Below are 20,390 nucleotides of genomic sequence, written 5' to 3'. Positions count from 1 at the left end.
GGAGGCAGAAAGGAGAGGCACTCACGAGTGGCAGCGGGACATCAGCCTCCTGCAGCTCCTCTTCAGCCTGTCCCTCCTGGCAAAGGCCACAGCAGCAGCCACGAGCAGGGGCAGCACCAGGAAGAAGAACACCAGCAGCCCATTGCGCAGGGAGGTGTCTTTGTCTGAGGGCACAAAACCACGGGGAAGAAATAAATAATTTCTGCTTAGGTAGGAATGGTTCTGTAACTGCTTTCCATTCTTCATAGACAAAACCCCAAAGAATCCAAGAAGACAGATGCCCAAATAGATCCTTTCTGTTTATCTGTTAGAGCTGACACCCCGGGCTGCAGGAGCACATTAAATTAGGAGATCAATCCTCATTTTTCATGGCTGTAATGTTTCATTACTAAAGATTTTATGAGAGAGGAAAACAGAGCTTCTGCCTTTTGGGCTGATGTTAAATCTACCTCTTCTCCAGCCACTGTTTGCTGTAGACAAAGAACTTGGGTTCTTCATTTTGACATTTTTATATGCAGCAATTTCTCCCCTGCAGGCTGCACCAAAATAGCCTTTCCCTTTTTCTGGCTGATGATTTGAGGGCTCTGCCTGAGCTCCAGTTTGCTTCTCCAGCCTGTTATTGCATCAGAGTCCCTAGCCTTCCCAAACCCACACCAGCTTATGAAAAACAGTCTTCAGGATCATTCCTGCAGCCCACAGAAGTTACGCCAACCCCATCTTTATATACTCCACATGGACACAGCAAGTTTTCTCCACATTAGTGTTCACAGGGGTCCAAGGATGAGGGAGGAGACGAGGATCTGACTCCATGTTTCAGAAGGCTGATTTATTATTTTATGATATATATTATATTAAAACTATACTAAAAGAATAGAAGAAAGGATTTAATCAGAAGGCTAGCTAAGAATAGAAAAAGAAGGAATGAATAACAAAGGTTTGTGTCTCGGACACACAGCTGACTGTGATTGGCCATTAATTAGAAACAATCACATGAGACCAATCACAGATGCACCTGTTGCATTCCACAGCAGCAGAAAACCATTGTTTACATTTTGTTCCTGAGGCCTCTCAGCTTCTCAGGAGGAAAAATCCTAAGGAAAGGATTTTTCAGAAAATATCATGGCTACAGGTTAGAGCTTGGCTCTGGCTTCCTCTTTCACCTTCAAACCCTCAGTGAGCAAAGCAAGCTTCCAGCTCTGTCATTTGATTTCTCTTGTGCAGGAATCATGCTTCCCTTCACTGGAGCTTCCCTTCCAAGCCTGGATACAGGAAAGTCCAAGAGGATTTTTGTTCTGAGGTGGCAGAAATCACTTGAACTAAACCAGATCCTTACCGATCCCTACCCCAGGACCCTGGGACAGAAGTGCAACACCTTGAGCACAAAACCTCTGCCAGAATTCTTTGCCAGTGAAACCCAGAGGTGCCTGGGTTCACCAACACGTGGGGCTGCCCTGGAGCACCCAGCCCCAGCCCAGCTCTCACAGCCACTTGCCATTGTATGGAGGGCCACTGTCCACGCTGCCCCCGTAGCCTTTGGAGTCACAGAAAGGAGGAGCCCAGCCTGCTTCACAGTGGCAGTTCCTGTTGTTGTTGCACACCTGTATGCCAAAACACAAATACTCCACTCAGCCACCTCCATTTGTGTGCATTTCAATCTGCCTGCAGCAGCCATGACCTGTTCTGTCCTTTGTTGCTCAGCCTGGAGACTTTTACCCAGTTACACCACAGTCCTTGGCCAGGCATGCCAAGATTTCACATGACTGAGCACACACAGCACTGCTCAGGATTCCAAGGATTAGCTATCTCAACAGCTTACACACCATGGCTTTTACTTTTTTGTTTTTTTTTTCTTTGTGAGATGCAGAGTCAAATTTCATTAGCAATACTGGAACTGGGAATTCTTGCCTGGCAGAGAGTTGTGTCAAAGATTTTTTTGACACTACTACAGGTTCTTTTGCCTAGAGGCATTTTATAGAGAGTTTTACAGTTGGACAAAACAGAAAAATAAAGTTACTGATCACCTCTCTTCCCTGCTTACCCCATGCCCATGGCACTGCTTCTCCACATCACAGTCGTAGTTCAGGACAGAGGCACTCACACACTGGAAGTGCCTGCAGATCTGGGGAGCAGAAATGCACACAGATGAGGGATGATGGCATTTCAGTGCCTCCCTGCCTGCACAGATCCCTGCTTCTAAGCTGTGCTTGCTGCCACAAAGCCTCACACACTCTGACTGATAATTCCAAACTCTGCACAAACTCTGCTCCACAAAAGGCCTCTCAGCATGGGGCTGAGCTGGCACTGGAGCCTTTTGTCTCCAGTCTGAATGTAAAGGAACAGCAATTAAATTGTGCCCAGTAAGGACATGTGGAATGCACATTCCTCTGCTTCTGGGCTAAGCTTCTGCACTCCTTAGTTTAGCTGGATTTTAATTGAAAGTTGTCTTCCAGGCATTTGTGAGGGCCTGGCTCTTCCTGCTCATTGACAGAGCAAAGTTTCTGGCTCTCAATGAACTCAATTTCTTTCGCTTCACCTACACATGAAAGGCTCACTAAAGGTTTGGTGCACATGCAGTGCAGTACTGGGCAGTGGGGGCAATCAGTGGACTCATGTCATTTTATATTAATTACAGGCATCCAAAAATAATGGTCATAACTATTCATGAAACAGAGCAGCTGAAAATTTTAACTACAAGCATCCAAAAATAATGGTCATAACTATTCATGAAACAGAGCAGCTGAAAATTTTAACTACAAGCATCCAAAAATAATGGTCATAACTATTCATGAAACAGTGCAGCTGAAAATTTTATTCCCATGAATGCCCCAAATTATTACATTAGCATATAATTTTAAAAATTTTTATTACCTTTCCATTACCACACTTGGTGCCTTCATTCACCATTCCTGGGTCTGGGACATCAGAGCCCAGCTGGAAATCCACTCCCCAGCACGTCTGATGGGTGCCTCTGATGGGAGTTTGGATAATAGCAGGCTTGATTCCAAACACAGGCATGGCTTTCACATTTTCACACTGCAGCTTCCCACACATGGCATTCCTACAACAGCAACACAGGAACACTGTAGTGACACTCGAATTTATTCTGAGAAGCACACTACCATGTGCTTGATGCCATCTTTCATTTCTACTGGAAGATGCTACTTGAAAACAAAATTGAGGCAACTTGACAAATAAAACTGAACTGGGCTTCATTCCAGTGCTGCAAGAGTAGTTTATCCCTTCTTTCTGTAAGCTGTTGGAATCTCTACATTTAGGAAAAGATGGTGATTTGCTTCTCATCTTCCCATATGTGATCACTTAGGGAAAGCACAATCCTCGACAGGAGATGTGGAACACCCTGCACAGCCCTGCATCCCTCCCCTACAACACCCCAAACTGACACACAGCACCCAAACACAGATCCCCAACCATTTATTTCAGCACTTCCCAGTGCACTGGGCTCAACTCACCAGCTGGAACACTTCTTGTAGTCATGGCCATGGAAACCACAGTTGCCAAATCTGTCCCCCTTGGAATTCACTTCAGCAAAGCAAATGTTGGGGGCTGCTTTGGCTTCTGCAAACAACAGCCCATCCCCAGAGAGAGGAGCCACGTTACCCAGGCACAGAAACATCTCCCACAGGATCTCCTGTACCCACAGCAACCACCCTGCTACACCAAGTGTTTGCCATGAGCTTAGCAACTTGAGCAAAACACTAAAGAAGTTATAATGTCAGAATTACAAGGTTCCAAGTCTAAAAACTGAGAAAAACAGTTCCTCAACCTGATATTTTTTGATATTTCTTTACAGATCTATAGAGCAGAAACCCCACTGTACCAGAAATGATAAGTGCAACAAAATTATGGCTTGAATCCCCAGCACAAAACTAAATGTAACACAGGAAGAATGCATGACCATGATGCTAAACCATTACTACCACTGCTCCAAATACTCTGCCAAAGCCAGCTGGTCTCTGTTAGTGACAAGCAAGTAAATATATTTTAAATAAACTTAGTGCATTTATAGGAATGTGCCCCCTGTGGACGGACTGACAAAACTTTCCTTTGTTTTTTTAAAAAGGAAATAAGCTTAGAAGTTTTTCTCTTCAATGAGGTAAAAAGGCATCTCATAAGACTTAGGGGACTTCACCTCAAACTGAAGGATAGCTAATTGGATAAGAGCCAAAAAGTTTTGCTTGGGCAATTTACTACAAAAAGAAGAGAAGAAAGAAACAAATTGCTTTTGTGAGGTTTTTACCAGAAGCAGGAGGACCTCTTGCACCTGAATCAGTTTTTCCCTGTAAAGAATTTTGTTATTTTGCCTTTTATTAAAACCTTTTTGTTTCCAACACTACCACAGAAGCCATCCTGCTGATTTTATACATTCTGAGGTAGCTGAGCTATCTTGGGTGAGAAATAAATCTCCAAGAGCTTGAGGAGACCCATACTTGATGCATTCTTTAGCTACATCTCTTGGAAAGACTAATCCTGTGGCATTCCTTACTGGAGCCAAAGATGTCCTGGCATTGAGCTTTGTATCTGTAAAGAATTTTGTTATTTTGCCTTTTAATAAAACCCTTTTGTTTCCAACACTACCACAGAAGCCATCCTACTGATTTTATACCTTCTGTGGTAGCTGAGCTATCTTGGGTGTGAAATAAATCTCCAAGAGCTTATGAGACCTGGCTGGAGGAAACCAATATTTATTTCATGTACTCTTTAGCTACACCCCTTAGAAAGACTGCAACCCTGTGGCATTCCTTACTGGAGCCCAAGATGTCCTGGCACTGAGCTTTTTATCTGTAAAGAATTTTGTTATTTTGCCTTTAATAAAACCATTTTGTTTCCAACAAAATTTTATACCTTCTGAGGTAGCTGAGCTATCTTGGGTGTGGAACAGACCTCCAAGAGCTTATAACACCTGGCTTGAGGCAACCAATATTTCATGTATTCTTTAGTTACACCCCTTAGAAAGACTGTAACCCTTACTGGAGCCAAAGATGTCCTGGCACTGGGCATCGTAGTACTGGCACACGCCGTTGTAGCAGTAAGCCTCCTGGTTGTGGCAGGGGTGCCCGTTCTGCACGGTGAAATCTGGCTGGCAGAACTGGGAGGTGCCATTGCAGTACTCAGGGAGGTCACACTCGTTGGTGCTGGCACGACACTCTGTGCCTCCAGGGAGCAGCTGAGCACAGAGGGGAGGGAGAATTGTGTTAGGAAAGAGGAATCTCACAGCAGAGAGTGGTGCTGCACCTGAGCAGGGATGATCTGAATTCTGATCTGTGTGTTCTCGTGGGGCAGTGTGAGAAACAACTGCTCACTTTGAAAGTTTAAAGAGGTTTATTAAACCTTAACAAAAATACAACATAAGGAAAAAGCTGCAGCACTGGGAGCTGCCCCTCATGGATATCACAATTTCAGGATGGATGATCAGCCTTTTATACCCCTGGGGGCTGCATCAGCCAGCCCTGGCCCTTCCCAAAGTCTGTCACTCAGCCCTTCTATGCCATTTATCAGTAAATGCTTTGTGACCGGATTGGAGGGCAGGTGTTGCCTTCACACCCCCTAAGCACCCCCAAGCTTTTCCATTCCCAGCTGCCCCAGGTAAGGGACACATGTGCAGCCTCCTTTGTACCTGTCCTAGACACCCCAGGCTGTCTGATGGGGAAAAGGCAACTATGGGGAGAACAGAGGACATCTAAACTACAATAACAAAACTATACATCACTAAAGCTTTTATTGATATTCACACAATAGTTATCTTTTAATTGTGAGAGCCAATCATCTCATTATCCACCTATACCACAGGACAACTCCCTCTCACAGATGCACTAAACCAACACTCTCCTTTTCTCAGCCTCCTACCACAACCCCAGTCTCCTACCTGGCAGTTTTTGCAGCAGTCCCCATAAGCACATTCAGCACCAGATCGGAGCCTGCAGGTTCCTGGCTCACAACACGGATCATTCTCACATTCCTGAGGACACAAGGGCTGTGAATGTCACCAAATCTCCCCCTCTGTCACAAACAGTCCCCTCTGAGCAGGGGCACTGCTGGGATAAGTTACACACACAGCCACAAACCTTTGGTGAGCCACAGTCACACTCCTCCCCAGCATCCACCAGCTTGTTCCCACAGTAAGGGACACTGTAGGTCTCATCAGGCTTTGGGACATTGAGCAGGCAGCTCCCACCTTTGTTGAGTGTCAGCTTCTCAAAATCTTCTGCACTGCAGCTGCTGAAGTTCCTGGATCCCCTGCAATGGAGAAAATGAGCTGAGCTTTACACTGAGCCAAGCCAGAACAGGGGGACATTTGCATCCCCCATCACAAGCACAGCAGGACTCTTTGCAAGGGGAATTTGAAGTGAAAGTAATCCATAAAAACAAAGCACATGGATGGGGGAATTTGAGCTTTGTTTGCCTTCCCTTGGTCAGCTACTTACGATGCTCCAGAGCTCATGATGCAGCTGCTTGCCCCACAGTGACAGACTCGTTCATCGTCGTGGTTCATCCCCAGGTTGTGGCCGAGCTCATGAGCCATGATGGAGGCAAACATCTGGATACTGATCCTTCCAAACTGCACAGCAGAGACACAGAAAGCAGTCAGCACAAAGCTGATCCTGACAAAACCAAAGTGAGCCATGATAGAGGCAAACATTGGATACTGATCCACAGGAGAGACACAGAAAGCAGTCAGCACAAAGCTGATCCTGACAAAACCAAAGTGAGCCATGATAGAGGCAAACATTGGATACTGATCCTTCCAAACTGCACAGGAGTGACACAGAAAGCAGTCAGCACAGAGCTTATCCTGACAAAGTCAAAGTGAGCCATGATGGAGGCAAACATCTGGATACTGATCCAGAGGAGTGACACAGAAAGCAGTCAGCACAAAGCTGATCCTGACAAAACCAAAGTGAGCCATGATGGAGGCAAACATCTGGATACTGATCCACAGGAGATACACAGAAAGCAGTCAGCACAGAGCTTATCCTGACAAAGTCAATGTTTGCTTCTGTGCCAAGGAGACTCTTTTGCCATTCTGGCTCTACATTATCAGGATTTTCAGATCAACAGTGCCAGATTTCCAACCAAGTGCATGGAATTTGCTTAGCAGTAAAAGCCCTCAGAGAAACCTCTCTGGGACACTACCCAACAAACTCCACTTTCCAGAGCAGCTGCAACATTAACACAAAATTGGAACTCTCCACACCAGCCCAATTCTCCTGAAATGTGCAAATTCCAGCACTTCTGTCACTGGTCCAAAGAAGCAGATTTCTGGGATTGTGAGTTATCTGACACCAGCAGTTTGGTTCATGAAGGCTCTGCAGTTCCATATAAAACATGCAGTGAACCAGCACTGCTCAGGGAGGTCACAGCACAGGACAGATTTGAAAAAACCCACAGTTCCCACATACTTTTGAGGCAGAGATGCTTAAAACAATACAGAGAAATCCTCTTGCATGAGTACTGCACAGTGAGCTGAGCAGAAGATTACAGAGGAGTTGTGATCCAGACACCCTGGAAGTGTCAGAAATTGTTTGGGACAACATAAGAGCCCCTCTAAGCCACTTCAGCTTTGTTATGAAATACACTGTGCTTCCAGGAAGACTTTCAGAGTGCAATAAATCACATTCAGAGATCACTGAAGAAATCTCACCACATTAATTCCTCCTGCATGGCTCTTGGAGCACACTGTTCCCACATAGGCCATTCCAGCTGTGCCACCAAAACCCTTCTTCCTGCAGTCATGAAGAGAAAGGAGAAACCATCATCAGTCCATACAGACACAGACAGAATCCACACCACTCCTGCCTGTGGGGCACAAACCCTGCTGCTCCAGCTTTCCTAGCACTGCTACTGACTGCAAGCACAAATGGCACCAGGTAAGCTTTTGCTGTGTGCTCAAGATTCCTTTACTCTGTGGATTTAAAACAAGTGTTTACAGAGAAAATCAGCCTCTTCCACATCACTCCTCTGCATATAAGGAGCACTAGAGCTGTAAGGCAGCTCTGGTGTTTTTGGGGTCTCCCTGCTGTGGGTGCCCAAGACAGAGAAATCCAATTAAGCAGGACCTGTCCAGGCCCCTCAGGCAGACTCCAGACTTAGCAAGCAGTTCAGTTTTTAATGATTATCAGCTCATTAGTGATTTCAGCTCTTTAGCTTGCTAAGTGGCAGGGAGAGAGAGGAGGAGGCTGTGTGAGGTTCCACAGAGATGCCTTTATTGGTATCTTCTGTGAAGGGTCTCAGGGACAGCTCCTCTGGCAAACTGGGCAAAAGTAGGACTTTTTATAGAGTAAAGGAGTTTTGGAAACTATCCAATGGCAGAACTGTGGTGAGGATCCTATGGGCTTATAGAGAGATAAGAGGTCTGAAGGCAAAGAGGGGCTTCTTAGGTCCGGTCATCAAGACATTTCCTTATCTTAGACTGCTGAAAGCCACGGAGGCATTGCAGGCCCTGTGCCTGCTGGGCTGAGCACACAGGGACAGAACGAACTTCCTGGTGTTAGGAAAATTAATCCACAAACACCAGAGATTTATGTCCAAAAATGAGACAGAGGAGTCCTTTTACTTTATTCCAATCAAGGCAGAGGCCATGGGGCATCCCCTGGGATCTCTCCAATTTTTGGAGGACGCAGCCTGCCTTTTATCCCAATTTCCAGCCACATTTCCCTTCTCTCTTTCCCCATTTCTGAGGTACTTGAGAGGTTCAGACTTCCCAGAACACCTGATCCTAAAGATTTCCCTATAACATTTAACCCTCCCTTTTAATTTTTAATTCTTACTGAATTTAGGGGTTTTTCCCCTTTTCTGAGGTACTTGAGAGGTTCAGACTCCCTAAACATCTGATGCCAAAGACTCCCCTCTAATGTATAACCCTCCTTTTTAATTCTTATGGAATTTTGGGGGTTTTCCCCATTTCTGAGGTACTTGAGAGGTTCAGACTTCCCAGAACACCTGATCCCAAAGACTCCCCTCTAATGTATAACACTCCCTTTTCATTTCTAATTCTTAAGGAATTTTGAGGTTTTTCTTCTCCATTGTTTCTTTCATTTTTCAATGTCTAATTTCATTTACCAGCAAATCTCTTTTTCCATTCACCAATCAGTGGAATCCTTCCCATTGTTTCTTTCCTCTCCCAGTGCTGGTTTTACCTCCCAGCAGCCCCACAGCTTGTTTGCAAACACAAATCCCCCATTCCTCTCCCTGGGAGCAGAGGGAAGGAGCAGCACTCACAGGACAAACTGGGCGCTGTCGTGTCTCCGCCGCAGAACGAGATTCTTCTCTCGCCACTGCACGAAATTGGCCAGCACATCCCCAGCCCCTCCATCAGTGCTGATGATGTTCTCGTGCTTCCAGATCTCCAAACCAACCAGCACGATGCGGATGTTCAGCATAACGTACATCTGGGGAGAAAAATAGGAGAAATATTCATTTATAGCTACAGACAAAAACAAGTGTCTGGTGTCTGGTGTTTCCCTCATGGCAGGAGGAATGATGAATCTGACTCCATGTTCTCATAAGGCTAATTTATTATTTCATGACACTAAATTAAAGAATACTATACTAAACTATACTAAAGAATACAGACAGAAGGCTAAAAAGGTAATAATGAAAATTCATTACTCTTTCCAGAGCCTCGACACATCCAGACCAGGACTGGCCATTAAAACAATTCACATGAAACCAATGAAACAATCTCCAACCACATTCCAAAACAGCAAAACACAAGAGAAGCAAATGAGATAATATTGTTTTCCTTTTTCTCTGAGGCTTCTCAGCTTCCCAGGAGAAAATCCTGGGCAAAGGGATCTTTCAGAAAATATGACAGTGACACTGGTGTTATAGATCTTATTGCAAGCATCCATCTTTGCTATCTGGGTTTGAATTTTTTTCACAGCCAGTACACAACTGGAAGCACCAGAGTGCATTTTCCCCGTGATTCAGGCCTTCATTAGCTACAGGATCAATGCTTAAATGCCACACTGGCTACATGTAAGACAACACCAAACAGAAATAAAAAGTCTCAATTCTGACAAATATCACGTGAAATAGTGGAGTACCAAACATGATTTTTCCCTAACCTTTACAGAGCACAGGTTGGAAGTGTTTCCTAAACTAATTCTCAAGGTGGATAAGTGCTGATGAATTTAGAGATGGAAAAGCTTCCATGGGGATGCATTCCCCAAAGTGGTACCAGAACAAACCCAGGATGGACATTTCCAAAAGGCAGCAGGGCTGCAGCACACAAAGTCCCTCCTACTCACACTGTCAAGGAAGTTTGCCAGCTGCACCATGTGTTCTCTTACTTCTGTTTCACTCTTCCCAAAATCTTCAAACTGCAAGACAAAGAAACTCAGTTTCATGAAGAGAAGAGATACAGACAACAGTTTGAAAAAGGAACAGAACATTTTTGCCTGGCTCCAAATCTCCAAGAAGATGCAAACCAATTCAGCAACATCTTCACTGGTGCTGCTCAGCAGCTCAGTATTCCAAAGCCAACAGCAAAGGCAGTTTTTATTACGTGCTTTCCTTATATCAGGAGATTCCTTGCTAACAGAACCTCTCCCTGTCTGATGGCTGACTTCTTTTCTGAGGAGGATTGCATCGCACACATTTAACCACTTCCAGGGTAGCATATTTGTACAACTTGGGTAAACTGTCAAGTGTTTTTTAACAATCCATTTGGGAGTAATGAAATCTGAGGGCTTTCCATGCCTTTTCTGAAGAGAAGGGAAAAGAAAAAACACACAGAACTCCCACCTTTTCTTTATCCACAACTATGAACAGCTCCACATATCTTGTCTGGTGCAGGACAGCCCTCTTTCTCTGGGGAAGAAAAAAAATTAAACAACTTCAGATTTATTATTTCAAGTGTAAACAAAAAAAAAGCCTCATGACATTGTCATATTTCACTTGATACCACCAGGGTTTGAGACACACCCAAAGCACACAGTGCCAAATCCAAGCAGTGTAATCCAATGCAATGAGACTCTCTGTGTTTTACACTAAAACTCAGCTGCACAAAGACTCCCCTTGTTTCAAAAGCAAGGCACCTCTGCACAGATTGCTCTGGAAAGTCACCACACACTTTGATAAAGGGGCAGAAAGATTCTACCAACAAATACCAATGACTTGGATGTGAAATACAACATTTCTTCATTCTGCTTTCATTTCAACCTTGTTCCTGTACAGACAGTCCTTGAAGGACAAGGGGGACTTCACACCAAATCACCAAACTGCTACTGTGATGGTGATGATGGTGTAAATGGAATAATGGAAATAATGGAAGGAATAAACATGACAATATTCTCCTGGCTCCTGATGCAGTACTTTGTTAACAAGCCTCTCCATGATGAGGGTCATGCTCCTGACCTTAGAAGTCCTCCAAAAAATTCTGGGAATATTCTAAAATTATTGTTTTCCTTTTTCTCTGAGGTTTCTCAGCTTCCCAGGAGAAAATCCTGGGCAAAGGGATTTTTCAGAAAATATGACAGTGACATTGGTCATGCCATGTGCAGAAGCAGGAGGAGACTGTGGCAGCTTTGGGGAAGAAACTGAGTTGTCCTGTAGAGCAAACCCCCCAAACTATAAACCTTTAGGTATGCACTAAGTCCCAGGAAATCTGATAAGCTGCTTGCATACTCTGAAATGAACTCACAAAACCCCTTGTGTGGGACTGGGCAGGACTTACCCGCAGCAGCTGGGTCATGCTGGGATGGAGCTCTCTCTCTGCATGTTCCCCTTCCTGGCCTGCAGTGGTTACTCCACACTCTGTGGGCTCTTTCTTCACATTCTCCAGTCGATATAAAATGTGTTTAGAGCCAGAGGAGGGATCCATGGGCTCAATCCCATAGGTGACATTGCCTATTGTCACCAAACCCCTAAAATAAGGCAGTGTGTAAGAAATGTGGCACTGAGCACAGAAAACAGTAACACAGAATTTTATTTTATTGAATAAACAAAGCCTGCCTATACCTCAGCTCTTGTGAACCAGCACACTTCACAATTCTACATTTCCAAAGGCTGAGCAGGGCCTTACAAATACAGGGCATTAAATACTTCTGTAAGGCTCTGCAATGCCCTAGGAATTACATCCCAGGTCTTAAACAGAAATGCTTTAGTTCAAATACACTATTGCCACTCTGACATGGCTCTATAAAAAATACAATATATGGCACACAATATATGGCAATTAGCCCAAAACAGAAAACAATTCCATCAAACTTGAGGTGCATAAGGTTTAAAGCCAATTTTGTGAAATTTGGAGACTAGTGTTCAACATTCCACTTCTGCAATAGGCACACTTGTCATATTTTTTAAGTTATTTTGCAAATATGCATCAAAGCCAACTTACTGCATTCTGGTAACAATCTGCATTAATAACTTATTTGATGGTACTTCAAATATCTGTGAACTCCTTGAATAAAAGGACACCAGCACCAAGGCAGCTCAGTGCAGCCAGTGCCAAAAGCAGCAGAAATGGGTTTTGGCTTCAGAGCCACAAAGTGCCAGCAGGGACACAAAGGAGGAGCTGTGCTACCTGAGCCCTGAGCAGGTGCTGACAGCCACCAGGGAATCCAGGGTCCCCTCCACGAAGCCCTGATAGTGGCAGTGATCCTGGGCAGGAAAACAAAGGTGCATTATCAGGTGTTTCAGGCATCCCTGCACAGCCAGGGCAGCCTCGGAGCTGCCACTGACCTGCAGTGATCACAACTCAAGAACACAACGTGTATTAAGTCCAATTTACCACAGCTGGATTTCTTGACTTGACCCAGGCTATCCCTCTCCTGTTCTGTCCTCCACCCTGCCTCAAATATTTCAAGTCCAACCCCTCCCTCCTGATTTGGGCCAAATTACTCTTCAGTCTTCTGGCAGAAAGTTCTGGCTTGTCTGTCACCTCTGCAACGGGAGGAGGGACCTGCTGTGCACCCCAACCAGAGCTGTGCTGCCCAGCCCTGACACATGGACATAAAAATTCTGGAAATTAGACAATGGGGAAATACACTCAATTTCCTCTGGCAAGGGCATTTTTAGACATTGATATAGGGGTCTGTAATGCAGGTTCTGTTCCCTGTTGCTCTGTCTTGTTCTGTCCCCTCTCTGGGCAGGAGGAGGGACCTGCTGTGCCCCCCAACCACAGCAGTGCTGCACAGGGCAGCCCTGACACATAGACATAAAAATTCTGGAAATTAGACAAGGGGGAGCATGGGGAAATACACTCCATTTCCTCTGGCAAGGACGTCTTTAAACATTGATACAGGGGTCTATAACACAGGTTCTGTCCCCTGTTGCTCAGCAAGAAGGAAGAAAGCACAGAGGGTTTGTGCTAATTGTTCAGGGCCAGCATGACTTCTGTGACCTAATGCTGAAAAAGCATTTTTCCTGTAACCAATCCCTTTGAACTAGGAAGCAAACAGGCATTTGACTCAGGTGCTCTATTTTCAAGAACAAGATCCTATGAATCATGTATGACTAACACTTCCCTTTCAAAGGAATAACAGTGATGCTTAAGAGTGAAACCATTAGGAAATCTCTTTTGCATTTTGTATCACACAACTTGCTTTCAATTCTACATTTCCAAAGGCAACATGCCAGGCAGCAAATGCTTTCTGTGGAATAACTCCAACACTACACAGATCCCATTCTACCCAAAGGTCCTTTAGATTTGGTCCATCCATCCCTTCCAGCAGCTCCCACATGTCAGGACTTACAGAGCAGCCCACCCTGAGGAGTTTTTAGTTCCTAAAAGCCATCCCTGCTGAATGGATGCAGCTCACAGTGCCTCAGAGACTGATCTAGAAGCTCATTTTGTGCAAAAAAAAAAGGCAAAGTTGCATTTTCAGTCCCCAGTGCCACCAGCCCTGCACTGGGCTGTGGGACAAGTACAGCAGCACCCCAATAATGAGACAGCAACCACCTCCACAGCAGAAAATACAGGTTTTTCACAGGTTAGAGCCTCATACAAAATTAAGGATTCTCTCCAGGAAGAGGGCAGTGGGTATGAAGGGGGCCCAGCAGAAAATACAATTATCCTTTTGTAATCCCAACTCCCTCATCCCACAAATGCTCTGTCTCTGTCACCCTCAGTGAGAATAGGAATAGAAGGAAATCCTACCTGGACATCTGGATGTTCCAATTGCAACTTCCCCTCCTTGTCATAGGTATAAACTGTGAAATCTTTGGGCAGCAGTTCTCTGCAATGACAGGGGACAAGGAACACAAGAGGAATTTCATGGGATGCTGGGACATTGGAACAGAGCAGTAATCAAAAATGTGACAAATATGTAAATTGAAATTAAATAAGGAAATATTAAAAAGGAAAATCCTGTAAAATTAACAAAGAAATAGTATATTTTCACAGCAAAATTCAAGAGATCAGAATGGTAGAACTGCTAATGAAATCAAACAAACCACCTCACCTCAGAGAGTAGAACAAGCAGCAAAACCCATTAAATTGTGCTAAAACCCTGTTTCCAAGCAGAAACAAATTTCTAGCCCTCAGCCTGCTGCATATGCCTCTTCCTCCCCAGTTTGAGGAGGAAGTGCACTGGAAAGTCTCCCACGACTAAGACTGCTCATTCCATTGATGTGGTGCAGCTCAATTCCCACATTTCTGAGGGTCAGGGCCTTGGCAAGTGGCAGCTGGAGCTCCCCAAGGGCTTGCACAGTTGTGTCTCTATCACAAGGGCAGCAGAGGCCTGGTAAATGACCATGTGCTGGTGCTGCAAGTGGCCCTTAAACCCCAGACAGACAGACAGACTGTATCAGCTGTGAGGTGTCAGTATTCAGACCTTGGAGAAAGAGCCAGTTTCCTCATTTATTACTGTCCTTGTGCTACTGAGACAGGAAAAAAACCACAAAACTAAAGCAATAAACAAGATCCAGACAAAAGTGAAAATATTTACTTGAAATACACTTCAGCTTGTTTATTTTTAGCTGTGAATGGAAAGAGTTGTAGATTCCCTGGGTCTCCTTGGAGTAATCTGCAGCTTCCTGCTCTGAAGGGGGTTCCCCAGGGCTGCAGGAATCAAAAACCATCTCTGGCTGATGGCCAGGACAACGAGGATTCCATCTTTTCCCATTGTGCAGAGCTGGGGTGTACCTGCACTTCCCACACAGAACCCCAGGATTCAAAACTCATGTGCTACCTGCCAGCTTCTCATCTGGACACAACAGTAATTTAATAACATTTAATTTAAGTAATTTAACAATTTAAAGAAATTCATCACTTACTTGTTCTTTTCTAGATGAATGGTGTATTCTTTTCCCTCAATCTCAATGGCATATGACACCTTGTCCTGAATAAAAAGAAAGGTGCATTTTACTCATGTTAATGAATGAAAGAGTCTTTGAAACCAACAACAAATGAGCCTGATATTTATTTTATAACTGTCCCTGCCTTGAGAACAGAGCATCTCTTCCTGTGTGACTGGGAAAAAAATCCCATGAAGGAAATGGTTTCAAAATAGAAATGGAAATGGTTTCAAAATAGAAACGTGGTTTTCTTATTCTGTCCTTCTAAAACTTCCACAGAAAAGTTTCAAGACAGAGCCAGAAAAGGACAACACAGTTTTTTTACTGAACATGATGCAAGTTTTACATCCAGATCAAAAACCCACTGCAGGAACTCCTGAGCTCTGGAGGAGGGAGGTACTCCTGGCCCTCAGCTGCCAGCAGTGCCAGAGGTGCTGCTCTCTGCAAGGACAGACATTTCCCTGCTGCCAGGTGCACCCAGCAGCATTCCACAGGCATTTCAGGTCAGTTTTGGGTAGATTTTATTTGGAAATGGGCACTAAATTGAAGATGTGGCTCAGACTGCCCGGTACCTGTATGGAGGAGCTGTTGGAAGCCTCTCGTCGTTCTCTCCCCAATCTCTGTGGAGTTACAACTTCGTAGGAAGAGAGCAGGGAAATCTCCTGGAAACCTGGAGAGCAGAACAGAAACATTGGCTAAAGGAACAAAGCAAGCAAGAGGAAGCACAAGGAGGAAAACACTACTTGAGGAAAAGTGCACACTCAAAGGCATGCCTGGATTGCCTTGCAACGGGCCAGAGAAAACAACACACAAACAGCAGAGGAGACACCAATTTTCCCAGAAAGTTTTGAATTGAAATCTTCACATTCCAAATACTGGTTTACCAGCACCACCACTCCTCATCAGCAGGATCAGCACAACAAGGGATGCCCAGGGTCAAACCTGTGCTGCAAAGCTGCACAAGTGCCCCGTGCAGCCTCTCTCAATGCTCTGCCCATGGCACAGCTCAGCCTCAACCCTGGCCCTGCACAGCACAGCCAAACTGCCCTGAGGCTGCTCTACTATTTATTAAGCTTTTACAGAGCTCCCAAGGGCCTCATCAAACAACTGAGGTGAGACAAATCCCTGCAACAAAGAAGCTGTCACAGATCCCTTTATATATTATCTGTACATGCAACATCAGACAGATCCCCTGAACCAAACAAGCCCACAGTCCAAGCTCCCTTTATCAGTTTTTGCAAGCTGTTTTATATTAACTATGTAAACAACAATAAATTGTGCATGCAAATTACTTTTCCCATCAGTGGTGGCATCTGCTGGTGCCTGGCTCTCAGCCACTCACCCAGGAAGCAGGAGGTTGGCCAAGGCAGATCAGGCAGCATCCAGAGAAATAGTTTTCCTGGCTCATGGCAAGGGAATCAATGAGCTCATCAGAGGAGTCTGAGCTTCCCAACAAAGGCAGGGGGAAGGGAACAGTTATCCTCACTGTCTGTCTCCAGAAATCATCACCACGTCTGGGTGAGCGAGTATTTGGTGTCCAAGACCCTCCAAAATCTCCCAAGTGGGACTGAGATGCTGCATCCACTTAAAACCAGCCCCTCTGAGCACAGCAGAACTCACACTCCATGTCCAAAGGGCCTTTGGTTTCTCTAAGCTGCAGGACAGCACTGTGAGCTCAAAGCTCCACGAGAGGCTGCTCCATCCTTGGGAAAATGGGCAGGCTTTAAATGCCAGGGGTTCCCCAAAAAGCACCAGGCTGCAGTGGCATTCAGGAGATGCCTTCCCATGCCTGGCAAGCTGACACAGATCATCATCATCACCTTGGGGAGCACTCAAAAAGGCATCCCAAGGGAAAAGAGAGTCCCTTGCACACTGCTCCTATCACCAGCAAGGGGCTGGGTACAAATCACAAACAGGACAGGACTGCTGGGAACGTGCCTTGAGCTGTTTTACTTTCCAGCATCAGTCTCATTCCATGGTTATGACAATGGGAAGATGCCAGCAGCTCACATCCCAGGCAGCAGACAAAGAACTTAATGTTACAACTCACTTTTTAAGTTTTTTGACCAATCACACAAAGCAAAAGCACATTGACAGTAGTTCTATCCAATTACTATAAGCACAGGTACCTTTGGTTAAAACAATGCTTGCTTATTTCAAATACAATACCTGCTTGTAAGCCTTCAAACACAATGCACAGAGCTCCATTATTAAGCTTAAAACTTCCTAATATCTCACTAGATAAACTTTCTGTAGCTTAGGGAGTTATTCTAGATAAAGGTTAATACACAGACCATTGTTCTATTTGTCCTTGCTTTTCTACAGTTTAAATAATTTTTCTGCTGACCAATCTCATGGCTGCTGCTTGGCTCTAATCACAGTTCTGCTGTCTCTGGGGCCTTTTGCAGCTTTCCCAAACCTTTCTGATTTATGGATTCCCACACTTCCCACCACTATCCCAGAAGAAGAAGCCATCAGCTCACTGCCAGCTTCCCTCCTGTCACAGCACACGTGGCCATGGCAGGAGACCTCAGATGCACCCTCCTGCTCTGCCACACAGCATTTCTGTCACCAGAGCACAGGCACAGCTCCACTGCTTCTCAGGGCACACATTGCAGCAGAACTTGCATTATTATGGTGTTTGTAAACAGAAGGTATTTATTTACTATTGAAGTAGACAAAGTAGACTATTAAAGTAGACTACAATACTACAAAAAAGAAAGCAGACATTAAAAGTATTAGAAGTATTAAAAAGTAGACATTAAAAGTATTAAAAGTATTAAATTAATACAACATTAAAAGTATTAGAAAGCATTAAAGGAGACATGCAATACTACAAAAGTATTTGTCTACTATTAAAAAAGCAGAGATAAAATTCCTGAAAACAGCTCCTGATATTCGGTGGCTACAGAACACAGTGTCAGTACCTCCCTGGCCTGAAAACAAGGGAGGGAAGGGCTGCTTCCTTTCCTGGAATGAACCACCAAAAGCACACACTGCTGCAATCACTTCTGTCCATTTGTCATTTCCCAGCACGGGCTCCAGCCAGCCCTGAGCTCCTGCTCTGCCCTGGTCCCATCCCCAGAGCCCTTCCCACCCTCAGCAGAGGGGTGGGACCCTCGTGCCAGGCTCTGCAGGCTCACAGGTGCCACAAACAGCAGGGCACAGCCAGCCCTGGCACCGCCTGGAGCTGACACGTTTGCCCAAGAGCAGCTTGGAAGCAGCAAACAACTCAGTGAATCATCACATGAAGCACAACTGGGAGGGATTTCTGGGAAGAGCACAACTCCAAGAGGATCCTCTTAGAGCAACAGCACTAAAAGAGGCCAAATTTCAAGTCTCTGAATGCTCTGACAGCTCTGCCCCCACTTTCTGCCCTCCTTCCCACCCTTCAGAGCCCAGTTTGGGAGGTGGTGGAGTGGGAGTCTCCAGCAGGGATGTCCTTGGCACTGCCCCTCACTTCCCAAAGCAGCTGCTCCCATGCCAAGTGCCCTGGGCAGCATTTCACACATCACCAGCAACCCTCAGGGAGGGCACAGAGCCCATCAGGGAGGGCACAGAGCCCATCAGGGAGGGCACAGAGCAGTGCAACAAAAACCCAACCCAAGGGACAAGTGCAGCCGAGCAAAAAGCCAACCCTGCTGCCACAATTTCCTTCTACGAAGGGCAGGTAGGGTTTGGGATCAATTTTTCAGCAAGTTACAGGACTTCTAATAGTCAGGTGCTCTCTGGCAGCTGCTGGAGCTGCAGCACGTCACCGCTGAGGACAGGACATGCTGATGACCCATTTCCGTGCTGAGATTTTATTTCTGATCAGAAGAACACAACTGCATCCATGACCATAGTTATCTCATCTCATCTCATTAAAGACTGCCATTAATTACCAAGCACTGGAGACAACTAGGAAGATGTGATTCATCTTCCCCTCCCCACCCCAAATCCACCAGAGGAATTCCATGCATGCTCCATGGCATGTGGGAGCTTGAAAACCACCAGAACACATCACAGCTATAATGAATCTAACACTGAAGGAACTTCTGGGGGTGCTCAGGTGTTCTGGGGGTGCCTGACAGGTAAAATCTGCATTCAGCAAAGGTCAGACTGCACCCCTTGTCTTGCTGGACCCATTGGCTCAGTTACAGAATCAGAGCACACAGCTACATGCACTTACTCACTCACACTTCCCCTCAATCACCATCCTTCCTGAGCTGTGACTCCTTCCCAAGGAAGGTCAAAGAAACACTCTTCAACGGAAGAAAAAAAAAATTAAAAAGAGGAAAGTTCACGCTGTGGCCTGTTACACCACAGAACAAGCTAATTTCATAAAAACAACTCATCAGCATGTGAGCAGCTCAGCTGCTAACACCAAAACTCATTAAGTTAACTGTGGCTATCATCAATTGATTACAATTGATAGCTGAGGTCAGCTTCCACATTTTGGCAGGGGATTGCTCAGCAGAAGTGCCAAAGGCATTACACAGCCAGGACAGCTCCATACAGAGCATTCCTGACCCAACCATCAGCTCCTTGTGCTTCAAGCTGCACTCTCCATTCCTCCAGCCCTTCCCTCCAGCTCCACATCTTTAGATTTTCTGCTGTCTTCCTTGCCTCTCCTTTCCTGCAACTAAGGAGAGGATTTCCTTACACCTCTGCCTGCTGATATCAGGCTATTCTGGCTCCACTCTCCAGATAAATCTACCCCAAAAAACCCCACAAAAGGACACAACAGCCCAGAGAGGCCTCACACACACCAAGGCACACACACATGCTCTGTGTGTTTATGGATCTCCACAGGTTAAACTCACCTTCAAAACAGTACACAGCTGATTCACTTGTCATTTAACCCACTCTGACTCTCATTTCCTTTCCTGTTCCCCATTTTTCACCCTCTCATACTGGTACAGAAGTTATTTCCACCTCAGCAGAACACTTTGCACCATCCTTTCAAAGCCACTTATCCCTGATAGATCCTTCTCTCATGCTCAGATCACTGGGATTGCTATCAGTTTTTATGGAGCCTGGATCCCATCTGACTGGGAGGCACCAGCTGCCAGCTCAGTCTGCATTCTCCAGATTCTATTTTCAGAATCATACAGGAGTTTGCCAAGCAGTGTCTGAGGGGAAACTTCCAT

The 20,390-nt window shown here is 45.3% G+C and overlaps 1 protein-coding gene across 1 annotated transcript in view; it reads right to left on the bottom strand.

Annotated features, from left to right (window-relative positions):
* The window catches only part of LOC102072745 (disintegrin and metalloproteinase domain-containing protein 9), a 28,366-nt gene that overhangs the window by 4,571 nt on the left and 3,405 nt on the right, over nucleotides 1–20,390 (bottom strand). The window contains exons 2-19 of the mRNA XM_074559282.1: nucleotides 15,831–15,928; nucleotides 15,238–15,302; nucleotides 14,120–14,198; nucleotides 12,545–12,621; nucleotides 11,696–11,885; nucleotides 10,765–10,830; nucleotides 10,269–10,340; nucleotides 9,238–9,407; nucleotides 7,661–7,742; nucleotides 6,444–6,577; nucleotides 6,084–6,255; nucleotides 5,885–5,977; nucleotides 4,990–5,185; nucleotides 3,471–3,576; nucleotides 2,869–3,058; nucleotides 2,039–2,119; nucleotides 1,493–1,598; nucleotides 26–164 (exon numbers count right to left, since the gene is read on the bottom strand). Of these exons, the coding sequence (XP_074415383.1) occupies nucleotides 26–164; nucleotides 1,493–1,598; nucleotides 2,039–2,119; nucleotides 2,869–3,058; nucleotides 3,471–3,576; nucleotides 4,990–5,185; nucleotides 5,885–5,977; nucleotides 6,084–6,255; nucleotides 6,444–6,577; nucleotides 7,661–7,742; nucleotides 9,238–9,407; nucleotides 10,269–10,340; nucleotides 10,765–10,830; nucleotides 11,696–11,885; nucleotides 12,545–12,621; nucleotides 14,120–14,198; nucleotides 15,238–15,302; nucleotides 15,831–15,928 (2,116 nt within the window). The remainder of the gene's footprint in view (nucleotides 1–25; nucleotides 165–1,492; nucleotides 1,599–2,038; nucleotides 2,120–2,868; nucleotides 3,059–3,470; nucleotides 3,577–4,989; nucleotides 5,186–5,884; nucleotides 5,978–6,083; nucleotides 6,256–6,443; nucleotides 6,578–7,660; nucleotides 7,743–9,237; nucleotides 9,408–10,268; nucleotides 10,341–10,764; nucleotides 10,831–11,695; nucleotides 11,886–12,544; nucleotides 12,622–14,119; nucleotides 14,199–15,237; nucleotides 15,303–15,830; nucleotides 15,929–20,390) is intronic.

The sequence above is a fragment of the Zonotrichia albicollis genome, chromosome 26 (genome assembly GCF_047830755.1).
Source record: "Zonotrichia albicollis isolate bZonAlb1 chromosome 26, bZonAlb1.hap1, whole genome shotgun sequence".
Taxonomy (NCBI): Eukaryota; Metazoa; Chordata; class Aves; order Passeriformes; family Passerellidae; genus Zonotrichia; species Zonotrichia albicollis.
This window is presented reverse-complemented; position numbering and strand designations above follow the sequence as displayed.